At 42.4% G+C, this 14,869-nt stretch overlaps 1 protein-coding gene across 1 annotated transcript in view; it reads left to right on the top strand.

Moving 5' to 3' along the window:
* The window catches only part of LOC144753689 (uncharacterized), a 222,025-nt gene extending 217,535 nt beyond the window's left edge, over positions 1 to 4,490 (top strand). Inside the window, exons 5-6 of the mRNA XM_078641288.1 lie at positions 677 to 732; positions 4,066 to 4,490. Of these exons, the coding sequence (XP_078497414.1) occupies positions 677 to 732; positions 4,066 to 4,269 (260 nt within the window). The 3' untranslated portion in view covers positions 4,270 to 4,490. The remainder of the gene's footprint in view (positions 1 to 676; positions 733 to 4,065) is intronic.
* Positions 4,491 to 14,869: the final 10,379 nt, after the last annotated feature.

The raw sequence follows: 14,869 nt of genomic DNA, 5'->3' as shown, positions 1-14,869 counted from the left end.
TGATGAGGGCACCTAAGCCCACTGTAAGCTAACAATACATCACGAAAGCTAACAATACATCCTGCCACATGAGAGCGATGAGGGCACCTAAACCCACTGTAAGCTAACAATACACCCCAAAAGCTAACAATACATCCTGCCACATGAGAGCGATGAGGGCACCTAAGCCCAATGTAAGCGAACAACACATCCCAAAAGCTAACAATGCATCCTGCAACATGAGAGCGATGAGGGCACCTAAGCCCAATGTAAGCGAACAACACATCCCAAAAGCTAACAATGCATCCTGCAACATGAGAGCGATGAGGGCACCTAAACCCACTGTAAGCTAACAACATATCCCGAAAGCTAATAATACATCCTGAAACTTGAGAGTGATGAGGGCACCTAAGCCCACTGTAAGCTAACAATATATCCTGCAATAGACAGCTCATGCATTGTCTAGGAGGGGAAACCTATAAACGATACAAATGGATTTGCCATTTTTCGCATGAAAAATGTCCAGTAGTATCGGCAATGGTTTCCAGGCTCCACTAGCAATCAGTTGCCCACCAAAGAGGGATCTCTCTTATTAATATCTTCAAATGTTTGGACCCAGAAGGTTAAGTCATGATATGCCAATACTTCCCCATCAGTTGGAATGTTATCTCAATGACTCTTATTTTTCTGCCTTTAGATGAAAGTGATGCCTCCTCCGAGAGTTCAGAGGGCGACAGTCACCCAGCCTGCCAGGTAACTGAAAGACGGACAGTGGCAATGGCTTGGAATTGAGGGGCGTATTGTCACCGCTATTATTCAAGATCAAGGGGCCGTATGTCTGTCTGTTTTCTGATAACTTCTACAGAGGCTATAGTTGCTGCTGGTGTGCACTAGAAGGACATTTGAGGACAGATTTAATGACTGGTATAAGAGCTTTAAAATTTAGAGGATGTGAAAAATTGAATGATTAATTAATATGGACCTGTGTATTATATAACTATATATGGTCATTTAATTTACCTTTACTTCTGATCATAGCTGTCCATAGAAATTCTTGATTTATAATCTATTTTAACATATATAAATCATAAAATATTTAACCCTGGGCGTATTTTGCATAGTAGCGCTACGCGTAGCTACGCGTAGTGCACTTTGCACTATGCACGCTACGCGTAGCTACGCGAACTATAAAGAGAGGTAGGGAAAATGCTGTTCGCACTGATTGCACAGTGCCGAATGCTTGTCCGCACTGTGCAATTATTGCAAACAGCATCTTGCACAGTGCAAGCGGTCGTTTTCTGCCGTTCGAGTTGATTTGTACTCGAGCGGCAGCTTTCTCAACGCGGACTGGTAGTTTCTCATTGCGAGCGGTCGCGAACATACGGGACCACTCACAATGAGAAACCTGACCTCCCCCCGTTGAGAATCTCGCAGGGAGGTTTATTTTCCACGCTCGCGATCAACAACTTGATGTTCCTGATCGCGAACGAGGAAAAAGTCTCGTCGGGATGTTGATTTTGCTCGCTCGCGGCCGCCAACTTGCCGTTGAAGACCGCGAGCAAGCAAAAAATGCGCTATGTGTTTTTGCACTGTGCTACATGCAATTCGCGTAGTGCCTAGCAGCACAAACTACGTACGCTCCGCGAGTGTAGCGTACTACTACGCCCAGGGGCGAATATATTACATCACATGGATTTCCTAAATGTCAACAACTGATAAATATTTAGGGCCTGATTTAGAGCTCGGCGGATGGGTTTCTCTATTACCAATGTAAATAATACCCCCTTCTGCCTTATGACAAGTGCATTATACCACATGACGCTTGTAATAAGGCGGGTAGAATGTCCATCACATTTGAGATGGAGTATCAGTCCACCAAACTCAAAATCAGGCTCTTAATATTATAACGCTTCCATTCCTAATGAATATATTTCATTTAATATATTTGCGTTTAAATATTAATCTCAGATGTGTTGCTATAAAACTAATTATGTCTTTGAAATCTTTATTTAGGAAAAGATGGACCTTTGAAGGATATCTTATATTTATATGAAACAAAATACACATTATCACTTACACAGTGTCCTGATAAAGGCTATTCAAAATTGACCACAGGTCCAACCATCCCAACCAGGTCAAGATATTTTCTGTACGCTGTCCCCTAAGTAAACACAGGAGATGATAGACGGAACGCTGAAACTTTTTAAGTTGCTCAGCATAGAACAAGCAAGTTCCTCATTCCCTTCTCTTGTCATGTAATTAGTCATGATGTGTGATATACTATCAATTGGGTTTTTCTATAATATATGTTTTAATATTTTTTTTTCCATACATGGTTGCTATATCTCCGTAGTGCTCATGGGATGAAGTGTGGTCACAGGCAAATAGCCATGTTTACCATTACGTGGCAGATAAAGATGTAAAGTTAGTTCAGTCAAGAAAATTCACAGTATCTTCTTTGACTAAAAGTTGATTGACCCCGAGTAAGATGACATAAGGATGTCAGATATCTGTTGGGATCTTTTCACACCAGAATAAAACAGATTCTAGACCTTTTGGGACACCTTATTTATATCTTGATCAGTGGTTAAATAAGCCAACAGCAGAGATCTCTCTGAAACCAGCAAATCACAATTTCAAATCATAAGTCAGGGACAGAGGCTTGCGTGTTCAATGATGTATTGGCTGGTGCTTTAAGGTGGCATCGCCATGTGTGAAGAGTTGGGTGAGTAAAGCTATTCATAAAAGTGCTGTGAATATGGTCAATAAACATATCAATTCTTTTAAGGTCAATCGATAGATGTCCTTTTCTGGGCAGCTCTGCTAAAGTCTGTAGAACTGACATTAGTTTATTACAGGGCTTTATAGAAACTATGCTTTAACCTGCAGCTACAATATAGACCGCACAGCATGTCAAGTCCTGCAGTTGGCTTATGATATACACAACTACAGCACATACCTTGCCAATGACAAACATTTGTTATGGGTCGAACATGTGTCCTCCTGTGTTATGAGCCTGGACAGTGGTCTGATGATGGGCTTTGTCCTGCACAGATGCCAAGGTTCTGTAGATTTAGTGTATACATGAATATTTGTGTGTGATATTTGTATAGAGCAAACCTGGCTGATAGACCATAAAGTATAGTCCACGGTCACAGATAAGGGTACAGTCCACAAGTGATTGGAGGAATTGCTGGATTCTGAGAGCTGAAGATGACTGTGCATAGTTGTTTTGGGAACACTTTAAGGTCTGGACTATGTTGTACCAACAAAATACTGTGCAGGGGTCCTGGACGTGCAGATGATCGCAGTGGCAGAGTAATACATCCTGCGTTATGTTATGCAGTGTTAATATGGGCCTGCAAATGTACCATATTGTGTTGTGTAACTGCGCAGTAAGTAGTAGGTCTAGTGCGTGGCTTAGCTGCTGGCCTTAAATTAGCCCATACTATGAAGCATCAGTGTTTGCACATGTAAGTCTGAGCTCTGGGCTCTGTGTATACTGAAGCCCTCCAGACCATATCTGGTCTTCAAACCTTCCATTGATTTCTTCTGCTTGATGTTATGCGCCTCTCTCTGCAGGTAGTCTTTGCACATAGCATTGCGCTGCACCATGCTGGGTGACACTCTATCTTTGTGGAAGTATAGTGTTTAAAAGCTGTTTAGCTCTACCACAAATGACATGCTGTTGGCGGTGTTGTAGGATGGGGGTTTAGCAGTGTATGGTAAAGTGTTCTGCAAGTTGGCGTATCCAGAGGCGGTTTGCATAAATGCTTGACTGGTGCTAATGTCCACCACAGTGCTATTTAGCACCACATTACACTTCTAAAACTGCTCTGTTTTTCAGACAATCAGTGCTGTTTAGATCTGGGTTCCATTTTGCAGTTTTCTACAAAATAGCCCCCAGTCACTACATGTGATATGGTGCTAAATAGCATCTCAGTGTGTAAATTTGCACTGCCCAGTGGTTGTGCCGGGACGATGTGAAATGTAACTTACACTGCATTGCCTCTGACTTGCAGCATGCACTGCAATCACCTGTGGTCTGAAAGATGTAAAGCAATGTTGTCTTCTTCTTTCCTCCAGACACCGAAGGCAAAACCAGACATCACTTACAGCAGCCTGGTCTTTCCGGGCACAGGCCGAGGTGCCGACGGCATGCACAAAAAAAAGAAATTCCCAGATTACATCAACCTGGATCCGGAAAAGGCAAAGCTTCAGCCCAGGACCGTTTTGCATCCTAAACGTGACGGATCTACAGACTACGTCCAAGTTTCTCTGCACACCTAGTCTCTGCAGTGTTTAACTAAAAGGAAGATTTCTGGTGCCTAAATCTCCGCTAAGAATCCTGTGGCTGGAGCTATTTCATGTCGCTGCACTGAATATCATGGCTGCGTAGTGTGGACTCCACCTCATGGCCCTCATTCATGAGGCTCCGTGTGGCACTTTTGCGCCATCGGAACGTCACTTTTTTTACTTTCTGCTGGCGCAATGTGTCCCAGCATTTTTACAAGGCCACCTAAAGCCACTTTAAGTGGCTTTTCATGTCTTCGTAAATATGTGCCTTTCACGCAGAACACTGCGTGAAAGGGGCATTTCATGCGTGTTGCTGTGGGTGTTCCCACGCAACAGCCAGGGCCGGACTGGCTACCAGGCAGTTGTGTGTGCTGCCGAGCTAGGGGCTAATTTCTCTGTGGTGGGAGCTTATTTCGTTGATGGGGACCTGCGTTCGATTTGAAATTTAAAAAGCAAAACAAATTTCGTTTTGCACACGCAGGTCCCCATCAACGAAATTAGCCCCCAGCACGGCAGCACACACAACTGCCCGGTAGCCAGTCCGGCCCTGGCAACAGCCATGGAATATGAAGCATTCCAGATTTAAGAGAAATCGTAAACCTGGGAATGCATCAGAATCGCCGGCCCAAGGTTAGCGTTAGGGAGGCACAATGAGGAGAAATGTTTTAATTCCTACTCTTTTTTTCCTTTTTCTGTCAGCTGCATTCTGCAGCACTGAGAGGAAATGGCCTAAATTTATTGAATTTGGGCAGGAAGGTATCCCTTCCTGCATAAAATCAATCAGCCCCAACTGAGGCACACTTAAAAACTATCGTGCAAGGGTGCCTTCGCTGGCACATGGCACCCCATTGTGCGCCGTCACAGGGGAAAAGGACAGGAACACTGCATCACATAAATATGCCTCATTCCTGCCCTTATGTTTTGACGCAGGACAGTGCCGAAAGATTACTTGTGGTGCTGACCTGCAACAAAACCTCATAAATGAGGCCCCATGTCTCTGTAATCCACTGCCAGACACTACCTGGCCCTCCATCTCGTTTTTGCATGTTCCGGCGTTCTCTATTTGTGACGGTTGGAGGCGAGGCCGGCGTTAATCTGCTAGCTCAACTACAGCACCGATGCTTAACCCTGAACGCCGCTCTATGCGCTTCATGGACCTTAATTCTGTGAAACTGCAAACAATGGGAAGTCATATTAATTCCTCAACGTTTATCAATTCCCCAAGCTTGTTAAAAGAGCATAGCGACTGTGTTAAACAAAAAATGCTTGCTAACTTTTTTAAATAATGTTTTTTCTGTACACTGCTCCATACCATTATTTTGCTATTTGTAATTGCTGCATATAGCACGTGTTACTATTAGCCACATGAATGGTATGCAATGCACTGACCTTAGAAGAATGTAAGCCCGATATTCGAACTGATGACCTACAGACCCAGTGCAAGCCATATTACCAACCTACCAATAATACTTCTTTTGATCTCATCCTTCATTTGCTTGAATTTTTTTTATCAGTATCTCTCTACTAAACACATGTATGTATTACACAAGGTGAGATGTATATTTTTCAGCCTTCACCCAACTTCTCTGAGGTAATTATTCAAGGATTCTAGTACAGTCACCTTCAGCAGTACAAGGTAGTGGCAATAATGTTTCCATAAGGACAAATCGCAACAGATCTTTTAACTACCTTCAGTTTAAGATGTGTGTTGCCAACTCTTGCAGTTAATTTTCAAATCTTATAATTTTGCTTTGTTTTCTTGTACCATGAAGAGTAGAAGATTACTACCAGGTCATCCCCAACATGAGTGCTACCCACCGATTATGAGGCTACCAGAGCACACAGCTAGGTTCCACCCATCGATCAAAGATATTCCCTCCCTCAAGAACTGAGACAACCATTTTCCTGTTATTGATCCAGCATCCTTTGGTCGGTTTTCTTTTGGCTTTTTCTTGGGGGAAAAGGGCATAAATGTCTCTCCCTGAGATCACTATAGTTCTGGGTAACCCCATATTTGGAAGTAGGGTGCCAGAAGCCCCCATCTCTGGGAAGAGAGCTGGGATAGCCCCTCTATGCTGAGCAGAATCATTTCCAACTAGTACTCTCCTGGAGCTGTGGCAGGAATGATATTGTGGACAGTAGAATAGGTTGGCTCTTTTTGCCCATTTCGTTCAGTGGACACATAGTATGTTTTCACATTCACAATCACATTGCATGTTTTATTTAGGCACCCCTGGATATTGAGGCATAGATTTGCAAATCTTGTGGCAAAAATAGAAATGTTGCCGCACAAAAATTTAAATTTTGCAGCACTTTATTTTACAATGATTCCTTTTCAGCCTTAAATGAATGGAAACTGTTTTAGCAGAGTATTCCACTTTAAAATAGGCGTGTTTCAAGTGTCTGAGAGTTTTTGTTATGTTTGCATTTGGCCACAGTATTACTTATCTTGGACCAGATTTCGGGTCCCAGATTGTTCGAAAAGTTACCATTGAATGGGTAGTTTTATCTGCAGTTTGATCATTAACAGACCCTCATTCTGATGGCCTGTGTCTACAAAGGGGTAGAAAAAGGTCGTGCAGGAGAAGCGAAGGTAGACTTGGATCGGGCACTCTAGTCTCCAGAATGTTTAATCCGGCGTTGTGTGCATTTACCCTTTAGGCCACTTTTTTGCTACCTAGTTAGGAAGCAGGGGTGAGGCTTCCTGCCCGAGAGAAACACCTCGATTAACTAGAAAAGTCCAACAGCATGTCACGTCATTCAGGCATCGAAAAAGAAGAGAGTTTTTTCCTGCTCCAAGTGTCAGGTTTTATACCTTTCTTTCTAGCTAATCTTTCTACATTTTACATTCTTTTAGGTAAATCCAAGCTTTTCATTGGCTGTCCTGTGTCAGACCATCATTAGGTCATCTCAGATTCTTGACCAAGTCCAGGCTTCACATAAGCCCTATTGTCTTTTCACTTCCACAACTTTTGCTTCCTCAAGAAAGATACTTTTCCTCGAGTTTTGAACATTCACTTCCTAGCCTTGGCAAACACATTAAGTTCCTGTCCTTGAGCCTTTTCTCCGAGAGCGCGTTCAACTCAGTCAAAGGACTGCTTTTTCAATTATCAATGTCACTGCAGTAAAAATCTTCACAGCTGCGCATGTGCAAGGCTCCACTCTGGACAAGTTTTCGCGGCTGCAGCTTTGTCAGCCATGTTTTCTGAACCACCTTTAGGCCTCACTTTGGAAACTATTATTAAACAAACACAAGACATCAATTAATTAAAGAATTGAGACCCATTCTGTTACCCACCCCCTTTGCTAATTAATCCTGTTAATTATATTACCTAGCAGAGGCACGATCAAGCAGCATTATATTTACCTTTCCTTTAGGAACCGCACAAACTCCTCAAGCTTTTGTCACAGAAAGACATAACATAAGCACACAAATAAGCACATGCCATTAGTTAAACAGCCGCATTTAATACTGACAAAGACAATAGACAAGGTTAGTTTATTATTTTTTTCTTTTGCGTTTGCAACATAAAGCACATTAGTTTATCCCGCGTGTACTGATGAATGTATTCTTAACTAAGTTGATTAGTAATTTTCACCACAAGCTTATTAATTCAATTACGGTTATGGGAGATTTAACTTCACAAGTTTGAACAAAATTTTGTTCTTCAGCTTGCTTCATCAACTCCCTCATCTGGTGATTTCAAAATCACCAAACAACACCCAAAATTTATAAAATTTTCAACCCTTGAACATGTTTTGGACTTTCTTAATATTAGTATTTCTAAACTTTAGATTCATCTGTTTTTCTGCATTTTTCATATTGAATTTGCAAAAATGTCATCAAAATTTGAATAGTAATACTCCAGACGTCCAGTTTGATAAAACAAACTAGCTATTACACTACAGGTTATGCCATAAGTAAGAGGAAGCATATTATACGTGACACCTTCAGACACAGAAGTAGGTAACTTTACACAAATGTAGCAGTCTTTTGCATCCATCACCTTAACATATTCAGATAAAAGTCTAGAAAAGGTATTACTAGAAAAATCTCCAACAGATCTATCTTGATGAATTTCTGGTTTGTGTACAATAATTTTATCAGTCTTATCAACTTTATCATGATTGACCAGAACTTTACTAGTCATGTTAGTTTTATACATCTCTTTATCCATTCCAAAAGGGAAAACGACAGCTAAAATTAACCAAACAAAAATTATCAGGATTACACATATTGAAGACATTTTGCAACATCTTTTGAAAATTGAGCATCTCGAATTATTATTATAAGAAGGCATACTTTTACTCCTAAAAATAAAAGAAAAATTAAAAATGACTGAATATACTCCCCTTTTTTTTTTTAACAGATAATTTTATTTTCTAACAGCTTTTCTTCGACCTTATGTCATACATTAATGTGTTTTCCAGCTAACACAATTTCTTCGACCTTGTGTCACCTAACACAATTTCTTCAACCTTGTGTCACCTAATGAATAAAATCAATCATTATCACTTGCATCATCAGAATTTGGTGGAATGATGATGTAGGTCCACTCAGGTGATTTGTACTTTTGATTTGGCTTTATTACTCTTTTTGCTTTGCTCTTAATCACTTCTATTTTCTTTCCTACTTGCTCTTTCTTACTGGAGTTTTCTTCCTTTTGACTTGTAATCTCATTCACCAGGTCTTTTGCTAATTTAAATGTTATGCCTTCGTTTTCATTTGGCCAATTATCTCCTTTTCTTGATAATTTCCTTTTCGGTTCCGCTAAATTATACTCCACTCTCCAAGCTCTTTTCCTTGATCTTTTCACTTTTGATTCATCTCCACTTTCATCTGTTCCACTTTCTGTGTTATCAGCTGATTAATTAATAATCAGTTTTTTAGATACAGGAACTTCTTTACTCAGCAGTTTCACTCTGTTAGGAACATCATCCTTATAGCTGGTACTTGGAACTTCTTCTTCTTCTTCAATTATTTCCAATTTTCTAGTTTCAGAATTTTCGTTCCTTCTTCCAGAGCTTCCAATCTGCTTTTCAATACTCTCCTGATCTTGATCTTGAATTACTTCTTGTTCAGCTTCTTTTTCTGCTTCTTGATCTAACAGATCTTCATCATTTTCTTCAGAATCTTGTATCACAATTTCTTCATTTTCATCATTCAATGCCTCATTCGCAATTGAATTTTCCAGATGTCGACTTTCTTGTCGATCTTCAGGATCTGGATTTCTTTCAGGTTCTTCTTCTGAATCTGAATTAGCTGTTGTTTCACCTTCGTCAGGATTCTCAGGTGCTGGCACTCGTATGGTATGACTAGCATGAATCCATCTCTTCAATCCCCTACACTTTACTGCATTTGTTGTGATTAGTATCACTTGCCTTGCCTTCTGCCACCTGGGTACTAGGCAGTTTCTTCTTCGATGAACTTTTGTCCTCACCCAGTCTCCTGGTAACAGATCATGAGCTTGTTCTTTCTCTTTTGTAATTACTTCAGATCCCACCTGATGGAACACAGAAGTCACCACATCAGATAGATTTTTGCAGTAATCCATTATGATGCTATCATTAATGCTCAACAGTTTATCAACTGGAACAAATGCTTGCCTCATGACCCTACCCATTAAAATCTCGTGAGGGCTCAAACCTGTCTTTCTATCTGGAATGCTTCTCGAAAACATCAAAACAAGTGGAAGAGCATCTGTCCACTTCATTCCTGTTGCTAAACACATCTTTGCTATTCTGTTTTTTATTGTACCATTCACTTGCTCAACAACACCTGATGCTTCTGGTCTGTAAGCACTGTGTAGTTTTTGCTTTATATCCAGTGCTTCACAAATCAATTTTAGCAATCTATTTTCAAAATGTGTGCCACGATCTGTCTCGACCGTCACAGTAAATCCATACCTTGGTATGATTTCTCTCAAGAGTAATTTTGCCACAGTAATTGAATCATTGTGGCGTGTTGGGAATGCTTCTACCCATCTTGAAAACAGACAGATTATCACCAAGACATATCTGAGTTTGTTTTGAGGTGGCATTTTAATGAAGTCAAGCTGTATTCTGGTAAATGGACCACCCTCCTGCCCTATGGTTCCCATGCTCACAACAGGTTTTCTATTTGGGTTGATCTGCTGACAGATAAGACACCTCTGACAAAGGGATTCTGCAATTATTCTGAATTTTGGATTGTACCATGTTTGCCTAAATATTCTAATCATTGAATCTCTACCAATATGTCCTGGACCATGATACATGCGTGCCATGTCAGAAATCATAATGTCTGGCATTACTGGTCTGCAGGGCCGGACTGGCTACGGGGCAGTTGTGTGTGCTGCCGAGCAGGGGGATGATTTCGTTGATGGGGACCTATGTGTGCAAAACGAAATTCGTTTTGCTTTTTTTATTTTAAAGCGCACACAGGTCCCCATCAACGAAATAAGCCCATACCGTAGAGAAATTATCCCCCTGCTCGGCAGCACACACAACTGCCCGGTAGCCAGTCCGGCCCTGCTGGTCTGTCATCTTTGTAAACCCAAACCTCATCTTCTTCTCTCTGTCTGCATCCTGCTTTTAACCATGTGTTTTTCTCTTCATCATCTGCCTCATCTTGCAACTGTTTTACTCCCTGCCAAGTCTCAACTACAGATGTTAGCATAAGTGAGTTCAAAACATGTTCATTTTCTTTTTCTCGATTAATTGACACATTATTTTTTGCACAGAATTTTGCTATTGTGTCAGCATACGAATTTCCTTTTGTTATGTAATCTTCACCTTTTTTATGTGCTGTGCACTTCACTACTGCAATTTTTTCTGGTATCTGAATTCCATCAATTAGTCTTTTAATCAGCTGTGCATTTCTGATTGGTGATCTCGCAGAAGTTAAATAACCTCTTTGAGACCAGAGCTGACCATAGTCATGGACTACACCATAACCATACTGACTATCAGTCACTATGGTAATCTTTAGCTCTTTTCCCAATTCACATGCACAAATCAAAGCAATCAATTCTGCTACTTGAGCTGAACGAATTCCTTTGAGACAAGAAGCTTCAATTACATCTGCAACTGTACATACCGAATATGCTGCATTCAGAGCACCTTCATCTGTTCTTAAGCATGAACCATCAACAAACAAAACATGGGGGAGGAGCCAAGATGGCGATGAGGACGGACGTGTAGTCTCTCGGCTCCTCGATCCTTTGTCCCTCGCGACGATATCCTGATCTTTCTCCTGCCATGGCATACTAGCGGGAGGACGGCGTAAGAGCGCTGAATTGCCTGTTGCTCCCCCGATGTCCCTGCCTGCCTCAGTACCCGATGCATTTTCGAGCGATTTGCAGATTTCGTTTCTGCCCCCGTTACCGAAGCCCAGGCTGGGATCCAGACATGGCGACGGCCGGAGCTGCGAGGGGTTATGGACGCAGAGCGAACCTGGCACCCTGATGAACGCTGCTGTCGGCTAGGGGTCTACGCCTGCCCTACACTGTGTGCCTGCCGACCGGGGGTTCTCGCTGGTACCTCTGCTGCTGGGATCTACAGGTGAGGGGCGCCGAGCCTCCCCCATGGTGGCCGACGTCTGAATACCGTAGCCCCCCCACAAGCCTGCTCCGGCTCAGTCTTGCCTGCGTGCGGCTTCTCTTACGACCTGAGTCCCTGTTGCTTCTGGATATTTGCGCCCACATGCCCCTGTGTATTCCCCGGTGGGGCGGCTAAGATGGCTGGTCCGGCTGCACTGATTACCAACGTTGCCCCGGATAACAACTGGACTGTGCTGCGGGACCCTGGGTACTGTACTGTCTTGGTGGCCGCGCCTGTGACTGTGGAAAAGATGAAACCCCCGGCCGTTCCAACTTGTGGCTCTATTCTCGATGCCATCGACGACTTGCGGGCAGAAATGCGTGAAGGCTTTCTGTCGCTGTGCGAGAGACTTGAGGCTGTCGCGCCCGGGGTGATTCGTACCCCGCTGGCTTGCTTTTCTCATTGTAACGCTTTGCCTATCCTGACTCATGGTCGGGCTACATTGTTGCCGCATGAGTGCTCCACACTTCATCTCTCCGGCGGTGTTGATGACCGCGGTTTGAAGCCCGCTTTCTTCACCAGCGCTACACTGTTTCCACCTCTATCGGAGCTCATGCTTTCTGCCATGGTTATGCTGCCTTTGGGACTGGCGCCACAGGCGCAGCGTCTACTTCGCCTGACTGCCCACGCTCAGTTGGCCCCGCTTCTGACTCTGATTATTTTGCACCATTGGGGGCACCTGTTGGCACTATTCAGTGGGGTTCATGGATTTGATCGGGAATGGACCCGTCCATTTTGTCTCGGAACAACAACTCCCTGCAGAGAGCGGCCATCTTGTTCCTTTGTTCTACTGGTGGGGGTTGCCCCACGAGAGTTCTGGCCGGGGAGACGTGTGCGGACTGGCCAGGGTTAGCGGATTCCCTTGGTGGACGGTACATTCCTGGCTGGCGAGGTCTCGGACTGGAGCGCTTCTTTACAGTGTGCTAATGTGACGCTCTTTGCTTTCTGTTATGCTCGTAGCTCACTGCGTTTGCTGGTACACATGAGGGGATACGACTACTTTGGGTTTGATTGACGGGTGGGGATTCGGGAGGGGACGCCTCTCAAGTTTGTACTGATATGACACTTGTGCTCTCCCTACCTTCCTTTGTGCTGTATATTTTCTATTCTTGTTACGGTGTGTAGGAGAGGATGAATGGTTTAGGTGTCCGAGAGACTTAGTATCCGATTCGCTCCTCCCCCTCTTTTCTTCTTTACTGGGAGTTATAGATTAGATTGCTCTTTTCTTACTCCCTATATCTTAGAAGTCATCTATATTCTTTCCTTTTCTTCTCTCTTCTTACTCTATATTTCGGGTTTATTGGGCGACAGACACACTGCTGGGGGGGGTAGGCCGTAGCCTCTGCATGCGTGTAGGGTGGGGGTTGGGGGATGGGTTTTGAGTTTGGTTTCGGTTTCTATGGTACCTTGTTTTTGCTTTCTTTCTTTTTGCCTTTGTTTTCCTTTCTTTATTTTCTCTTGGGTCCGTGTTTGGGATAGTTGGTGGGTGGGGGGTGATGGGCTCTGTTTATGACGTTGACTGTTATAATCCTGCTTACAATTTCAGAGCTGCTCTTCCGCCTATGTGAATTACTCCTGGGTTTCATGATTGCATGATAGTATTGTGGTTACTATTACGTCATGCCTGCATGGACTCTGTTATTTTGATTTCTTTGTTTATGCCAAAATGGCGAATGTGGACCTTCCTAACCGCCAGAAAATATAAAACAAACCTTTATTAATCCTGAGACGCAGTAACGCCATGATCTACAGTGTAACTTTCGAATATTTGCTTTTCGTGACGAGATGTTACTGTGTCGCCGTGTTGCATGCGTGGGTGCATTGAATGTATCCGTGGCCGGCCGGTTGGTTATGGGCCCGTATTTGTTCCTTTTTGATGCACAACAAAGGTTTTTAAAAAAAAACAAAAAAAAAAAACAAACAAAACATAATCTGATTCAGCCAATGGGACATCTTTTATGTCCTGTCTGGGTTTAGTGCAATATTCTAATACATCCAGGCATTCATGATTAACCTCATCCCTGATTTCTGTTTCAGTAGTGTCAGGTAATAATGTGGAAGGATTTAAATTCACACATCTTGCAATTGAAACATTATCTGAACCAAGGATAACCTTTTCATATTTTGTTAGCCTACTATTTGTCAAATGTTGTGTTCTGCTTCTTGTGAGGAGAATATCTACTGAGTGTGGTACATATACTTTTACAGGAAATCCAATTATTATTCCTTCACTTTGTTCCAAACTTACACTGGTTGCAGCTACTACTATTAAGCAACCTGGTAATGCTTTTGCAACAGGGTCAAGAACAGCTGAAAATATGCTATTGGCTTTCTCAGTCTTCCATGTCTTTGAATCAGAACTGATAATGCACATCCTTCTCTTTCACTGCAATACAGCTCAAATTCTTTTTCATAATCAGGCATTCCTGATGCTGGAGCTTCACACAAACTTTTCTTTAACTGTTCAAAAGCTTCTAATTCAGTTTCTGTTAGGCTAATCGGGTCTTTTATGTCTGCTTTTGTCAGTCTCTGCAGTGGCTTTGCAATTACTGAAAATCCACTAATCCATTGGCGACAATAACCTACCATTCCTAGAAACATTCTAACTTGCCTCTGCATTTTTGGAGGTTGCATTGCTTGAATCATTTTTATTCTTTCTGTTGTCACTTGTCTGACTCCCTTTGCAATTCTGTGACCAAGATATTTTACTTCTTGTTTGCAAAACTGTAATTTTGCAGGAGATACTTTATGTCCCTCATCTGACAGATGATTTAAAAGAGTAATGGTATCTGTTACACAATTATCTCTTGTTTTTGCAGCTACAAGGAGGTCATCAATATACTGCACCAACGTAGATTTTCCAGGTAAATCTAGATTTTCTAATGATTTCTTTAGCAGCTGATTAAAAATAGATGGACTTTCGGTGTACCCTTGAGGGATTCGACCCCATGCTAGGATACGCTCTTTGAACCTGAACCAAAAATGTGCTGCCTTTCTGGATGCAATGGAACAG

The sequence above is a fragment of the Lissotriton helveticus genome, chromosome 5_1, assembly GCF_964261635.1.
Source record: "Lissotriton helveticus chromosome 5_1, aLisHel1.1, whole genome shotgun sequence".
In the NCBI taxonomy this organism is placed as follows: Eukaryota; Metazoa; Chordata; class Amphibia; order Caudata; family Salamandridae; genus Lissotriton; species Lissotriton helveticus.
Note: the sequence above shows the minus strand (reverse complement) of the source record. Positions and strands in the feature narration are given on the sequence as shown.